The sequence below is a fragment of the Primulina tabacum genome, chromosome 11 (assembly GCF_025594145.1).
Source record: "Primulina tabacum isolate GXHZ01 chromosome 11, ASM2559414v2, whole genome shotgun sequence".
Classification (NCBI taxonomy): Eukaryota; Viridiplantae; Streptophyta; class Magnoliopsida; order Lamiales; family Gesneriaceae; genus Primulina; species Primulina tabacum.
In genome coordinates this window covers 903626-920407 of record NC_134560.1, presented here as the reverse complement: position 1 = coordinate 920407, position 16782 = coordinate 903626, and the positions used below count along the sequence as shown (strand labels likewise).

The 16782-nt window shown below is 41.2% G+C and overlaps 1 protein-coding gene across 2 annotated transcripts; it reads left to right on the top strand.

Moving 5' to 3' along the window:
* The first annotated feature begins 5209 nt into the window (after positions 1–5209).
* On the top strand, positions 5210–8989 carry LOC142518030 (BES1/BZR1 homolog protein 4-like). 2 transcript variants are annotated; one of them, XM_075620611.1, is made up of 3 exons: positions 5210–7532; positions 7831–8561; positions 8657–8989. In XM_075620611.1, the coding sequence occupies exons 2-3, from the start codon at positions 7852–7854 to the stop codon at positions 8658–8660; spliced, it is 714 nt and encodes a 237-aa protein (XP_075476726.1). In that variant the 5' UTR covers positions 5210–7532; positions 7831–7851; the 3' UTR covers positions 8661–8989. The 2 variants fall into 2 exon arrangements, with proteins under 2 accessions (XP_075476726.1, XP_075476725.1); XM_075620610.1 differs by having other exon boundaries at positions 5216–5664.
* Positions 8990–16782: the final 7793 nt, after the last annotated feature.

Genomic DNA, 16782 nt, shown 5'->3' with positions numbered 1-16782 from the left:
TCCAGGTGTTTGCAAAAATATAGTACCGTGGAACATATTTTTGAGAAAATTGCAACAAAATCACTTTATTCTTCATCTCGCAATATCTATTTGACCTGATAATAAAGTAGTGTCCGCGTTCGAAGAGGATTAATAATGGATTGCCACTTTCCTACCACTGAAAAACCATATATATCGTGTATCATATGATCTCGCCATACAAATATCTAACATCATAATAATATCAAGTGCCTGATATGTTTCCGTGGATTATAGCATTAATTTATGGGTTAATTGAGATTTCACTTCCTAAATGCAAACATAAATCAATTAAGTTTCAGTTAAGTTCTCTCAACTTAAAAACCCAAAAATCATAGCTCATATATCAATGATATGTACCTACAATTACTGTTAAATTTTCGTGTCTTACATGTGTAAAAAACAATTCACCCAATTAAAATTCATAATGCCCAAATTTCATAAACTTGTCCCACAATTTCAACAATATGTATTTATTTTTTACCTCAAAAAGTTCAGAGAGGCGAAATGATAAAACACGTTGAGTCAGATATAACACAAACTAAATTTTTATGACATCAGGACTGAATCCTAAGTTGCGGTTGGTTAATCTGTTCTTTGATCGGAATTCATGAGTAGTACTGTCCTTGATTTTTTGATAAATTTAAAATGTCCATGATTTTGATGCCATTATTTTTCATATGATGAAAACAAAGAAAATCTGTGGGGACCCGGACGCTAATCAAGTTCTTAATTATCATTGGGACTAATTAATCAATTATAAAACAGGAGTCTAAATTTTTTTTTCTTTTTAAAATGCGGAACGTAGTGAAATCAACTAATATACAACTCAGTATAAAATAAAGTACATGTCCTGTACGGTCTACAAATCAGTAAAACTAAGGTTCAACATTTAAATATCAAGTGTCAAAACCTATATACATCCAAGTCCGAAGTCTCCACTCTATCACGATCTCTCTTCATCTCCTGGACCCTGATTCTGTCCCACCTGTTGTCATGTACACATACAGACAAGACAACAGCCGGATAATTCCGGTGAGAATAAATCCCAGTATAAATCAACGAAACATGCAATCATATAAACAAATATAAAGCATGTAATCAGGTAACAGATATATGTATCAAAATCTGAAACATAAACAATCGTAGACTGTCAAACATATACGTGACTCCACGTTTCAGACTAGACTCCATCCTAGTCTAGGGATCCCGGTTTCCAAATGTGGTATTCCTATATCGAATTCCGTAATAGAAGGAACTATGTTCCTATTACTCGATATAACCAAATATGGTGTTCCTATATCGAATTCCGTAATAGAAGAATTCCAATCCTATTACTCGATATAACCAACATCCGGTGTCCTGACCTATCCGTCATGGACTGTAGCTCTATCGCTAATATCCCATCTTGAGACATCGTGCAATGTGCCCGTGGCGATCCCGCCACTGTCAGGCACTTTCGTCCCAAGATGTCTACACTATCCTGTAACATCGTGCAATGTGCCCGTGGCGATCTCACCACTATCAGGCACTTCTGTCACAAGATTTCTCGTCTGATACCTGCTATCTATAAATCAAGAGAACAAGTATATCCATCAAATCAATGCAATATCACTGCAATAAAGTAAAGTATGTGTTTTAGGGAAACTCAATTCTAAACCGACTCAAGTCGATCTCCCAATACCACATTGAATTATACCTTCCGTTTGTAGTCTCGGTCTGCCGCAATCTCAGTTCTGAACTCAAGACTATCTCTGTAAATCTGAAACGACATGTCGAGAATCATAATATCAATATTCTATTCTCAGTTCAACACTGAATCTGATTAATCTGGATTTAATCCAATTCACGACAGAACGACACAATCTCAGTATCCTCGTCACTACCATATCAACATACATCAATTACAAATCATAACTCATATCCGATATAGTCTGTAACTCATTCATAATCTAAATCTGTCCGATTTCAAATCAATATAATCAGAAAATCATAACAATTCCATAATCTGTCTGTTTCTCAATCTGACTTCGATTCTATGATGTCTAACAGGTCAAGAACATCATATATGAATCCTATTCAATTCTGACAATGACATAATTTCAAAGCATGTCAAAACGTAGCAAAACTTACGTCAAGTTGTAGCCTACGTTGATAGGATTGCAGTACTGAAGTCAGATTACAATTCGGACGGACGGATTGAAGTATAAAGGCGTAAGGATTTTTCACTCTTTCACAGAAACCTTTTCTCGATTCCTTCTGCTGGTTTTTGAAGAATATAGCAAGATATACATATATATATATCAAGTTGCTCGGTTAATGATACGTGTCTATTTTTCATGAATTTCGGTCGGTGCTCGGGCGGTGCTAAACTACCGCTCGGGCGCGGCATTCTCTGTCCATGCGCTTGTTTATTATGCACTGGCGCTCGGGCGGTCACAAAATACCGCTCGGGCGCCGCATCCTCTGCCCAAAACATGCTCCTGTTGAACATTGGCGCTCGGGCAGTTATTTTCTACCGCTCGGGCGCCAATAATTCTTTCTAAAAATTGCACCCTTCATATGCTTTGGCCAATCTGGTCTCGTAATATCCCGTCTATAATTATATCAATTCATAATCAATAATTTCATATTAACCGAATCAAAATCTCGGGCATTACAAAATCTCAAATTGTTTTTTTTCCCCTACGTTTTTCAGTCTACGCCTCATTTAATGTAATATAGATTAGATGATTAATGCAACTCAATAACAGCGTAATAAATATCTCGTGTACTTTAAATTTGGGGTTGTATCTTACTCGATACTCTATGTTTAGAAATTCTTTTTCGAAAAAATTAAATTCAATAAAAATAAAAAATATTTTAACATAAAGATATAGAGATGTAAAAAGAACCAGACCTGCCAATCCGATCCGAGTCGATACGAAAAATACCAAGGGTTTTAGGGTTAGTGTCAATAGGATTGAACTCGAAATCAAACCTAAAAAAATTTGGGTTATATAGAATTTTGTTTGACCCAATTTGACTTGACTTAAGATATATATATATATATATATATATATATATAGATATAAATAAATGAGTTATTTTCACCAAACTCTCCCCTTTATATATATATATATATATATATATATATATATATAGATTAAATAAATGAGTTATTTTCACCAAACTCTCCCCTTAAAATATCAAAAACATATTTCTCCTCTCTGATCATATATATATATATATATATATTTCTCCTCTATGAAAACAAATAGACATCTTAGATATATGAGTGGGTCTCTCATGTAAGACCGTCTCACGGATCTTAATCTGTGCGAGTGGGTCTCATGTGAGACCGTCTCACAAATACGATCCATGAGATCGTCTCACACAAGTTTTTGTCTAGATATAAATCTTTTATAAAAATTGCACAACCATCCTTGCACTACAAATAGACATTTATCACAACCATCCTTGCACTACAAATAGACATCTTAGATATAAATTTTTTATAAAAATTGCACAAACATCCTTGCACTACCTAAAAATCTGGTGAACAAAAATATTTTGATAATATCTCATAGATTAAATCAATATGTACAGCAGAAAAAAAAAAAAAAACTGATCAATTTGTTACAAGTCATATTTCAGGCCGAAAAGACTAGTTCGAACGTTATCTATGTTAATCGGACATTGTCGGTTGTTGTATCTTTGTCATCTAGGTCGAGCTTGCAGCGTTCAAGTAGTATAAATAACGTCCGAATTAACCTAGTCGACCTGAAACATGAGTTATATAAAATTAAGTTTTCTTTCTAACCGTTTTGTCTGCTGGTTATCTTGATCAATATTTTATGAGATATCATCAAAATACTTTAACTTATCGTATTCTGAGTGGTACATGACTGTTCATACAACTTTTATGAAATATTAAAATATATGATATTTATTTAATTTTAACGAAAAAATGAATATTTTTTATATATCACGGAATTATTTGGTGATAAAAACACTTAAATAAATTGACTTGACATTTTAAACAGAGTCGTAGAAAATCAAAACAGAAAACCTTCAAGTCTCTTCATCCCCCCACACTCAACTTTCATATTCCGATAGCGTTGATTTATTTGTTCACGTGCCCACTCCCACTCCCACTCGTCCGTGCACGTGCACCTGCTTTGAATTTTCGGTCCCACCGGCCACTGCCAATCTCTATTTTTTTAATTAAATATTTCAAGTAAATGATTATAGAAAGAAGATTCAACGGGTGCCGACGATGCATTGGTCTAATTATTAAGATTGAGGTGTTTAGAGTTGTCGGTCTTAAGTTCAAGTAGATAGTTTAAATTATTTAGGTAGATTTAATTATTTTTTTGTATTTTTTTATTTGAGATAAACAAGTCTCGAATCTATCCTTAAATTCGGTTAGTAGTGCGTACAGTTAGATTATATCTTTGTAGTTTAAAACAATATCATACTTGTAATATAAAAAATTTCAATGGGTGGATGTGGTGAAGTTTTAACAGATTTTTCCTTAAATAATATGGACCCAAGTTAAAAAATTTAAATTTAATCAAATTCAGTTTGGAGTAACTCTAATTGGAATGAATAATCAAGAACTAAAAAATGCATAATACCAAAATTTTCTTATTGCTAAAACGACGTGGCTTATTGGGTATATATACATTACATTATATAGTCACCGAATGCTAATTTATTCCTGATGTAATTTCAAACGTTACAGCAAAGAAATATAAATTTAATAAAGCCAGAATTTAAGCTTAAGCCCTTTAATCTACACGGTTCCTTGCTCTCCGTCACGCTGGAAAACTAATATGTTAAAGATAATTAGCTGTTTTTAAATTATCATTAATAATTTGACCCAATATGAAATTATCTTTTAAAAAATATTGTTTAAAAACGTTAAATCTAAAATAATTAATTAAACATCTCACACGCAATGCATACACTTACCAATATTACGGTAGATCTCAACAACTTTTGGATACATAAAAAAAAATATCCATAAATACAACCAACAATAAGTTAATATAATAAAAATAATTAGCAAATATAATATTCAATAAACCAATAAAAAATTAGAAATAATAATAAATAAATGGAAACAATGAACCCCTTTTAATAAAAAGACTAAACACGTGCACCACCCGCGTTCAAGGGCTATGAAAAAGCCGAAAACATACAGTGGCACTCTCGTAATTAACTCCACATATCAATCCCGAACATTTATTTAAAACACCATCCTTCTCCTCTTAACTGACCACAACAACCCAAAGGACCAATCCCTTCTCCATTCCATTCTCAAATAAATCTTCACATGAACCCGGTCCAATCGGACCGGTCATAGTTTACAACCTGGTTCATTCAACTCTCCGGCGATAATATCTCCATCTGCTCGCGGAAAATTCGGAAACTGGGCCGTTTTGATGACGTCGGGCTCGAGGATTGCCGACTTGGAAGGAGAGAGAGAACAACAAGCGGAGGGAGCGGCGGCGGCGTGCGATCGCGGCCAAGATCTTTTCCGGATTGCGCTTGTTCGGAAACTACAAGCTCCCCAAACACTGTGACAACAACGAGGTCTTGAAAGCTCTTTGCAACGAAGCTGGTTGGATCGTGGAAGAAGATGGCACCACATACAGAAAGGTACGATACAGTTAATGAAAATACTCCACTGCGTAAGGTGAAGCATAAGTTGCTCCATGGTGGCATAGATCTTTAGACTGAGGCTGATTCTTTTAGTTCTGGAACCGTAATGATAACTCTTATGGTTGTAGTTTTGAGATTCCTTCCTTTCTGTGTGGTGTTGCCTGCAAAAATCGCTGGACGCATTCACGTTGATCCGGTCAGCAGGTGCTTCCGCTGGCCTGATAGGCTAGTTGGTTCCATAGCTTAGTGCTAAAGTGCGCTGTATGCACTCGGCGCATGATGCGAGTGGGAGAGTATTATAATAATAATTTTTTGGTAAACAATAAGAATAATGTAACTTGGTGTATTTAATTGTAACTGTTAATTTTCTCAACAAATATTTTTTTCAGAGAGTAAGTATAAATACGATATTAATTTTCTTTTCCTGAAAATAAAGATGGCAAGATTTTTTTCGTAAGGAAAATCCGTTATTTTTACTGTTTTTGGCGTACGATAAATCACCTCAGATTTTACTTTTAGTAGTGCACACCTCAAAAGATTCTTATTTCTTGCCACCTTTCTCAGTCATCTTGCTGTTTTTTTTTTTTCCTTTTTAAATACGTAATTGAATATATATATATATATATATATATATATTAAATAATAGCCAAAGTGAGAAAACACATGGGCCCGTCTGTACTTTCACTCTGGGTGAGAGTTTGTACAGATCCGATTGTCAGGTAGTTATCCGATTCTGATCAGACTGTGGTTAGACGTCGATGCCCCCAAGATGCCTGTAGTCCCACGTTCAATCCATTATAAATCTTGTCTGATTTGATGCGTTAACATATAAAGTCAGTGTTAGCCCTGTTTCGAAAATCAAACCTATATGATGTGGTGTCGAGGTTAAATTAGGGTTTTACCACTAGCCGTGAATAACTGCAATATCCCTTCACTTTTCTCTTTAGGCAAATTCAGAAGGGACATGACACTAGGATAGTTCGACCTTTATCTTTCGGTATTAGTATTATGGAAGGGGTTGATCAAATGGTTATAAAACATAACATCAATTTGGTGTAATGTATTTGAACAACGTAAAAAATGACAAGTACTATATTTACAATCATCGGATAAATATTTTAAATATTTTAAGTAATGTTTTAAGAGCATAGTCGAATAAATTCTTGAGGTGTTACTACATGTACAACTCTAATCAGTCATGTTGGTAGTTCGTTTGTTGCTTGTTTTAATATTTTGAAATTGATTTTGGTGCACATAGTACTCGGGAAGACCCAAGATCTCATCACGACCAGTGGTATACAATGAAAAGTCTTGATACCATGAATCAGCGCTAACTAAATCGTCCTCTATCTCCTTCAATCAAATGCCTAGGCCTGATCACTCCGCTGTGCATTGCATGTTGCAAATGCTTTAGACTAAAATATGGTGGGACAATGGGTATCAAACTTGAACTAATCTTCATTATATCTATATACCATTTACTTAACCATAAGGCTGTTGCATGAGTATGTGGGCATGTTATGGAGCATGTTTAGTTCAGTTTGAAATTTAGTGGGGAATGCAGCTATATTGGATGACAGTATGATTTACGCTTTTAAAGAAATTTTATAGGACTGGAATAATTGCTATGACCTTTTTATCGGCATATCTCCATCATTATATACTTTATGGTGGGGACGGGGATTGGATAACATGACTCAAGCTTATTCCTTTTTCCATGTTTTGTTTTGCGATTCATGCTCAAAATGTTTATGGCCCGGGAGCCAATAACACAAACCGACAGTACAAGGATCGAGCGTTGATGAGTAATCTTTGTTAAATTATCACACATAGATATTCACAGAACTGGTGGGGGAACCCTTAATGTGAGTGCCGGCACATGTCGATTCCAACCAATTGTACAGTGATAGATTTATCGTATTACAGATCTGAGGGCATGATAAATCTTTGTGCCTCTGCATCCCCTTATTTAATATGAAATTTTTATCACAATTATCATGTTGACTTGGACTTGAACGGTTGATCAATGAAACCTTGTCATCAAGTTGAAGTCCCTGATGAACATTTGGGCTGGAGTGGACTACACGGCTACGCCTGCTGTTGACCTAATTCATTGTCTTGACCTCCTCCATGTTTTTTCTCAAGTGCTTCTACCTTCTGCAGGGTTGCAAGCCTGTTGAGCTAATGGACATCATGGGTTCAGTAGCAGTCAGCCCAGAAGCCTCTTTCAATCCAAGCCCTGCATCGTCTTCGTTTCCTAGCCCCATCTCTACTCATGCTATAAATGTCAGTAACACTGCTGATCCTAACTCTCTCATCCCATGGTTAAAAAACTTATCATCCGGCACGATGCCCGCTTCATCTAAATTCCCGCGTCATCTCTACATACCAGGTGGTTCTATAAGTGCTCCAGTCACCCCTCCACTGAGCTCACCAACTTCACGTACTCCTAAATTGAGAAGTAACTGGGATGACGCAAAAACCAATCCAGCATGGCCTAGTCAGCGCCACCCATTCCTACCCTATTCTACTCCTCGAAGTCCTGGTATACAAACTCCACCTGATTCAGGATGGCTTTCTGGTGTTCAAACCCCTCAAGAGGGACCCTCGTCTCCAACATTCAGCCTTGTATCACCAAACCCATTTATTTTCAAAGAGACATTGTCAAATGGAGGTTCCCGTATGTGGACCCCAGGGCAAAGCGGAGCTTGCTCTCCTGCTATCACGGCAGGGCTTGACAAGACAGCTGATGTTCCTATGTCCGACGCAATTTCAGCTGAGTTTGCCTTTGGAAGCAATACAATGGAACTAGTGAAACCTTGGGAAGGAGAGCGTATACATGATGAGTGTGTTCCTGATGATCTCGAACTTACTCTTGGGAATTCTGGTACTAGGTAACACACAAGCCTTTCTCCTTCCCTCTTTTGACTTTTTCAAGATTTGTTTCTCGTTGATTGAGGACAAAACGTTTGATTTGGTGAAATTTCAGGTGATGACATGGCAGAGAGGTCTTAAGTCGGTATCTATCTAAATTTATGTTGACAGTTCTTAAAATTATTGCACACGGTAGGAGCAGGTTCCTTTCTGTCTTTTCCTTTTTGCTTCACTATGTTCTAAAAAGAATATCTATAGTAGAATTAGCTTATGTAGTTAGCTCTGTACATTTTTTTCCCGGGCAGAAATTTTTAATGTTGTGTTTTACCCAGCAAATTGTTTTGATTCTTTTTCCCCTTTGAATACTGAAACATTCTGCAAGTGTTCAATTGTGTTGTAACTGAATGTACCTTGGACGTCAAAAGACTATAGAATTTTCTTGTACAGCTCTGGTCTGTCTTTGTATGTCTGTGCCTTTTCTGGGATTTTCCTACCTATAACCTCCAGTTGCATGCTGGAGGAAAAAATATCAATTTAACTTGGGCAAGTCTTGATGAAAAGCTACTCAACTTTTACTTTCGATTTGATGGTAATTATGAATTCGATTCAATGACGGGAAATTTATACGGTCAGTAGCTATTATTATGGCAGTCTGAATTTTACATCAAATGGATACAATGGACCAACGCGTGGAACTGGCCGAGGAGTTAATTAACTTGGTTCGACATTAATATAAGATCCAAATAAGGTTCAAAAACTGAACTAGCCTATTAAATAGAAAGAAATAAAATCACGACGCACTTACAAAACTTGAGTTGTTAAAGAGGGAGAAGAAACAATGATTGTATGCATATATTTTTCTAGAAACACTGTTTCGCAAAATGTGAAGATCAAAAGGCAAAGGGAAAAATTAAATCGCGTTTGCTGACTCACTCTGAAGTTAAATATGCAAAGTAATTTATTCGAATTCACCACCTAATCCCCTTTCCGAACTGCAATTTTCTATATAAAACCACAATTATAAAAAGTATAACCGAACTGCAAATAGCAATTTGATTTGATTTTTTTTACAAAAATCACACCGTGATCATCTCTAATTAACACTTCATTTTTTAACAAAACCCATGAGGGAAAAAACAAGGTTAACATTGAATTTGATGAATTCTTGCTAGATTCACAGATTTAAAAATTTTGATTAAATTTATATAAAAATTTGAAACTCAAATTTCCCAACTCTTTATTTTATCTCCCATCCCATAACAAATCGAACCAAAAATTCTATTTTTTTTTATACCCCCATAAGGATCCGGGTCGTCTTTAACTCGATTTATTAAATGGGAAGCCCAGATCATAGCTAGCTTCCCGGGCATTTCATTTCTTCCCGGGCCATCATCATAGCCCGGGCTCTCATGCAAGCTCCCGGGAACTTTCTACTCGAGCTACCTCGAGAAGCGCACCATACTCGAGCGTATCGGTATGAGCATTCTTATCTGTCAGAACTATAGGGGTTTGGCGTGTCAGAGAAGCTATCAGAGGTAGGGTGGCTTGACAGAAAGTCAACATCAAAGGCTATGAGTGGTAGGTGTACACGAAAGTCGAAGTAATCATGATATTTCCTCCTATAAATAGCAGGTATGTTTTTCATTTTAAAGGGGGAAAAATCCTGAGCATTGGCACTCACATATATTCGCACATATATCGCCATTTTCTCTCATCTTCAACCTGCTGACTTAAGCATCGGAGTGGCCACGCCGGACATCCCTCCGGCGCCCATTCACGAGTTCTTTTTATTGTGTGCAGGTCACGATCGAAGTCATCTACTTTGCTCATTTTCCTAAACAACACTATAAATTATTGATTTGGTTCGTTGGAGCCCCGTACCCGGCTCACCCATTTTAACGGGATCACATCATTGGCGCCGTCTTTGGGAACTTGAGCTCAAGACGTAGATATGGTTTCCATTCAAAAGTAAGTCCGACCAACTCGACACACAGATCTTATATGTGGATTTCATATGGGCTCAAAGCTCAGCAGCTATCCCTGATTGGCATGAAGATCATTTACTATGCACTCAGTAGCATAGAGCTATATTAGTCACCTAATTTAGCTCAACCAAGAGAAGTTTCACTCTACCGGAAATGAATTCGGATTCAATATTTCCAGGTTAGTGATTTGATTTTTAATAAAACTAGTATAGCAGGAGGAGCAAAAAGGTTGAAAGTCCGGGAGGTATGAGGCCCCGGCGCATTATCTTAAGTCCGGGAGACACGAGGCCCCGGCACATTATCTAAGCCCAGGGCACTACACCCTGGCTCGGGGCTCCGCACCTCGACCACTCCCAAGTCCCGGGACATGCTCCCCGGCCCAAGGCTCCGCACCTTGGTTATTCATAAGCCCATGGTACTACACCCTGGCTCGGGGCTCCGCACCTCGACCACTCCCAAGTCCCGGGACATGCTCCCCGGCCCAAGGCTCCGCACCTTGGTTATTCATAAGCCCAGGGCACTACACCCTGGCTCGGGACTCCGCACCTCGACCACTCCCAAGTCCCGGGACATGCTCCCCGGCCCAAGGCTCCGCACCTTGGTTATTCATAAGCCCAGGGCACTACACCTTGGCTCGGGGCTCCGCACCTCGACCACTCCCAAGTCCCGGGACATGCTCCCCGGCCCAAGGCTCCGCACCTTGGTTATTCATAAGCCCAGGGCACTACACCCTGGCTCGGGGCTCCGCACCTCGACCACTCCCAAGTCCCGGGACATGCTCCCCGGCCCAAGGCTCCGCACCTTGGTTATTCATAAGCCCAGGGCACTACACCCTGGCTCGGGGCTCCGCACCTCGACCACTCCCAAGTCCCGGGACATGCTTCCCGGACCAAGGCTCCGCACCTTGGTTATTCATAAGCCCAGGGCACTACACCCTGGCTCGGGGCTCCGCACCTCGACCACTCCCAAGTCCCGGGACATGCTCCCCGGCCCAAGGCTCCGCACCTTGGTTATTCATAAGCCCAGGGTACTACACCCTGGCTCGGGGCTCCGCACCTCGACCACTCCCAAGTCCCGGGACATGCTCCCCGGCCCAAGGCTCCGCACCTTGGTTATTCTTAAGCCCAGGGTACTACACCCTGGCTCGGGGCTCCACACCTCGACCACTCCCAAGTCCCGGGACATGCTCCCCGGCCCAAGGCTCCGCACCTTGGTTATTCATAAGCCCAGGGCACTACACCCTGGCTGGGGGCTCCGCACCTCGACCACTCCCAAGTCCCGGGACATGCTTCCCGGCCAAAGGCTCCGCACCTTGGTTATTCATAAGCCCAGGGCACTACACTCTGGCTTGGGGCTCCGCACCTCGACCACTCTCAAGTCCCGAGACATGCTCCCCGGCCCAAGGCTCCGCACCTTAGTTATTCAAAAGCCCAGGGCACTACACCCTGGCTCGGAGCACCACACCTCGACCAATCTAAATCCCGGTATTTGCTTTCTTGCCCGATTTTCCCATTTTGGTTATATGCACCAATATCCGGGTTTAAGTTTGCTTACATCTGGGTCACTTACTGATTATGAGGCATTTTATTCATTATAAGGATCAAGATCCCGGGTACTCATTTGAAGTTATCGGTTAAATCACAACACTTAGAAAATTTCCTAATTATTTTGTACACAAGAAATTATATTACTCGGGTCTTTGAAGATTTATCAGGATATGACTGCAAAAATGATAAAGGGAAAATGAAGATTTCATTAAAAAAAAGAAGGCCCGAAGGCCGAGGAATTACAAGAAAGAGCAGGAAAAAGAAGAGAAACGCAAGTACAAATCCTATTCTATGTCCGGGTGCGCGGACCCTGGCTGATCTTCTTCGTCCTCAGAGTCTTCTTTCTCCTCCTCCCCGGCCTTTGGAAGTGATGCAATGGCTAGCCTAAAGTCTGGGAAGTTAGACTTATCCTTAGGCAAGAGCCCGGCCTCTTCAAATTGTTTGCGGCATTTGTTGAAACCAGTCTTGAAAAGAGGATAAGCCCGATCCTCAACTGCTGCCTTGAATTCAGGGGAGGTGAGGAAGGAGGTCTGAAGTTGCTCCCTCTTTCGCTCAGCCTCAGCCAGAGCCTCCTCCGCGGCATCCGCCCGGGACGTCTGCTCAGTCATACCCTCTGCCAGGGATTTATTCTTGCCTTCAAGAAACGAGACGTGTTCTTGAAGGGATTTCTCCCGGACAAGACTTTTTTGTAAATCATCCCGGGCTACATCCAGGGAGGCGTGAAGGGCAGCCTTTTCTTCTTCATGGAGCCCTTTCAGCCGAGCAATCTCTCCCTGGAGGCGATCGTGGATCTCTCTGGAAGCCCGGACTTGGGGAACCTACCGAGTAGCTATGGCAGCTACCTCCTCGAAGGCTGATATCAGCATTTGCATGCCCTGTTTTGTAAGAAAGAGGTTAGAAACAAACAAAAAAAAAAAAGAGGAAAGAAGGGTAAGGAAACTTACTGATAGAAGCCTGCTTGAGCCCTCGAGGAACCGAGGACCCGGGGTGGAGCTCTTCAGAAAAGCCTCCTCGGCAGGGATCAACATCTGCCTAATAAGATTCACCCCGAGTGCCGTAGCCCCTGCTGTGAAGATGCTGGCCCGGGTAGGCTGCTCGGATAGGGAGGGCTCTTGGAGTGGCTCCTGAAGGGCCTGTTGGAGGGAAGGGGTGTTGGATTGGCTTGCCCGGGAAGAACCTTGGTCTCCTGCCTGATCATCTTCAACCAGAATCAACTCTGGGCTTGTGGTAGCCTTTCGTTTCCTCTGCCGAAGGGGAATATGATCTTCTTCATACTCCGGGGAGCAAGGCACCTCCCGTTCTGGCTCAGTATTTGCCCGGGCTAATTCCTTCTCCCGGGCCGCCGCCTCCTCTGGTGCTTGTTTCCTCTTTTCAGCAGCAGCCTTCCGTGTTGCCAGTTTCTTCTCCTTGGCTAGCCGCTCAGCCTCCCACTTTTTTGCGAAAGCTTCTTGCATCTTGTCTGCATTTATGAAAAAACAAAAGGTATCACCTAAGAAACATAAATAAAGAATAGGAAAGACAAGACAAGGAAAAGAGAGTTACCGGGCTGAGAGCCCGAGCCAGCCGCCTCATCAATCGCCCGATCTATGGGGTCTTCAGCCCGGGCACTCAACCCATAGGCAACCAGATTCTCCTGGGAAATAAGGATAGAGGAGGAGTATCTTTTGCCCTCTACCAAGTCTTGGCTCCGGGTATAAAAATCCTCAAATTTGTAGGCCCGGGGAAGGGTGGGTTGTTGAGGAAGGGAAGTAAGAAACTCTGTTAAACAGGAGAGAGGACCCGGGAGTCGAATATAAAAGAATCTTCCTTTCCACCCCTTCTGGGAAGAAGGAATGTCATCAAGGAACCGGACATTTAGCCGGGCAGTGAGGGAGAAGGCATTATCTCCCAATCTACCAACGAAAAAATAGTGGAGAATAAGGGGAGTGATAAGGAGATTATTCATTTTGAAAAGAATATAGGCCGAGGCCATAATGCGGAAGGAATTCGGATGGAATTGGTTAATGGGCACGCCAAAGAATTCAGCAACCTCGATATAAAACGGAGGGAGGGGAAAACGAAGACCACTTCTGACTTGGTCCCGAAAGAAAGTGGTGTATCCGGGATGAGGGTTATTGGCTCTATCGGAAGGACCGGGAATCAGAATGGAAAAAGCAGAAGGGATAGACCCCAGAACCCGGAGCTCCTTGTCCGCCCCTGAGCGCAAAGTGCTGCTCATTGAGGAGAACCAAGGAACTCCCGGGGCCTCAATAGAAGGATGGTCAGAAGCACGGGCTTTGCCCTTACCCTTGTCCTTCTTCAGGACCCGTGAAGTGCCCGAAGAAGAAGGTTTAGTTTGGTGGGCTGCAGGCTTTTTAGAAGTTTGAGCAAAACGATGGCGAGGAGGAGAAGGGGGGGAATCGGAGCGCATCGCGATGGACTCATACCCAGATGAGCCTCACGCATTGGCTCCTGAGGTGGAAGAGGTAGAATTAGACATGGATTATAGAAAAGTAACTTACGAGTTTTTGAAGGGACTAGTTGCAGTGGTACCAGGTCGCCGGAGATAGAGGAGTTTACACGCCGGAAAGCTGAGAGGAAAATTTGCAAGAGCTTCGCCGCAAATTTGAATTTGAAATTAATTTTTGAAAATGAGGAGGGCTAATATATATGGGCGAGGGGAGATCTCTGTCGCTAATCTAGATACACGTGGACGATCAAGATGTTCCTCGTAAATTGTACCGGGCATATGAAAGGACGTGCACGAATGTCAATATGTCAGACTTATCGGATCCTCGAAATATGAAACGATTTTCGGCGGCATAAATGCTAAAGCATGGGTAATAATGACACTCTTTGGACTACCCGATATTACTAAAGATACTATATTCAAAGCCCGGGAGATATGAGGCCCCGACACCATTTATTAAGCCCATGAAAAATAAGGTCCCGGCGCCTCATTCAAAACCCGGGTTGTATCAGACCCCGGTACCCCATTTCATCTATGGGACATTTGAAGCCTCCGATGCTCTTACACACTCTAAATTATGTTTCAACAAAAGTACAAAGTATAACTGATCGGGACAGCGAGTCAAGCTCTAGCCCGACTATTTTAGGGATGGGTGATGATACCCCCATAAGTATCCGGGTCGTCTTTAACCCGATTTATTAAATGGGAAGCCCAGATCATAGCTAGCTTCCCGGGCATTTCATTTCTTCCCGGGCCATCATCATAGCCCGGGCTCTCATGCAAGCTCCCGGGAACTTTCTACTCGGGCTACCTCGAGAAGCGCACCATACTCGAGTGTATCGGTATGGGCATTCTTATCTGTCAGAACTACAGGGGTTTGGCGTGTCAGAGAAGCTATCAGAGGTAGGGTGGCTTGACAGAAAGTCAACATCAAAGGCTATGAGTGGTAGGTGTACACGAAAGTCGAAGTAATCATGATATTTCCTCATATAAATAGTAGATATGTTTTTCATTTTAAAGGGGGAAAAATCCTGAGCATTGGCACTAACATATATTCGCACATATATCACCATTTTCTCTCATCTTCAACCTGCTGACTTAAGCGTCGGAGTGGCCACGCCGGACACCCCTCCGGCGCCCATTCACGAGTTCCTTTTATTGTGTGCTGGTCACGATCGAAGTCATCTACTTTGCTCATTTTCCTAAACAACACTATAAATTATTGATTTGGTCCGTTGGAGCCCCGTATCCGGCTCACCCATTTTAACGGGATCACATCATTTTTTAAATGAAGAACTAAACATAAAAATTCAGAATGGAGTATCTGATTTTAATCCATACGACGCTGTTTCCATAGTTCCTAATGCTTGAATTTTAGCCATTTGCTCACATGCATATATATGCTCACATGGCAGATGATAGCGGAGACATTGGGCACATACTTCTTGATAAGGACAAAGTGGTGACGCGGCCGGGATCACGATCGTGTGGGGGCTGTTGTGATGGTCATGGTTTACTCCGTCCGTCCGTTCCGGCGCATATTTCATTCCCGCCGTAACCTTCTTTTGACACCTGCAAAAAGCTCCCATGCAAACAGGTAAAAATCACGATTCTCAGATCAGTTCTTTAGAACATATTATTCATCTGATGGTGCTCCATTTCTGAATTTATCAGTTAAATATTTTATGTAGGTATCTGCATATATCTCAGCTCAGATAGTTGGATCCACCCTAGCAAGCGGGACCCAAGACTACTGTTCGGCGGACCACACAACTATTTCGCGGGAACTCTTCCGACGAGCTCAGTCTTGCCGTCTCTGGTGGTGGAATTTATCATTACATGATTTTTACCTCATATTCGTCGACACAAGCATCCCAAGTAATTCAGTGTTATGATTCTTCATGATCTGCATGTGGTATTTTTTTCCTGGTGCTCATTTTGAGGTAGGGTGGACAGTTGGTCAGACATTGTATTTGCTAACCCAACAAGGAGCTTAGGCCTAGCTATAGTTTGGAGCAACTACAGTATCATATGGATCTATCTATCTATAGGCCCAATATTCCGGGCCTGGGCCTATAATATTATCAAATTCACACGAAAGTCTCTACACGAAATCACGAAGACTTGATCTTTCTTTCAGAGCCCAACCCACGATGGTTCAATATATTGACTATTTATTATATATAAAAAACATGCAGGAAAGCTAGAAGTTCATATAGAGCATAGCTACTCTTTATTCAAAGATGGAAGAGAAGAAGAA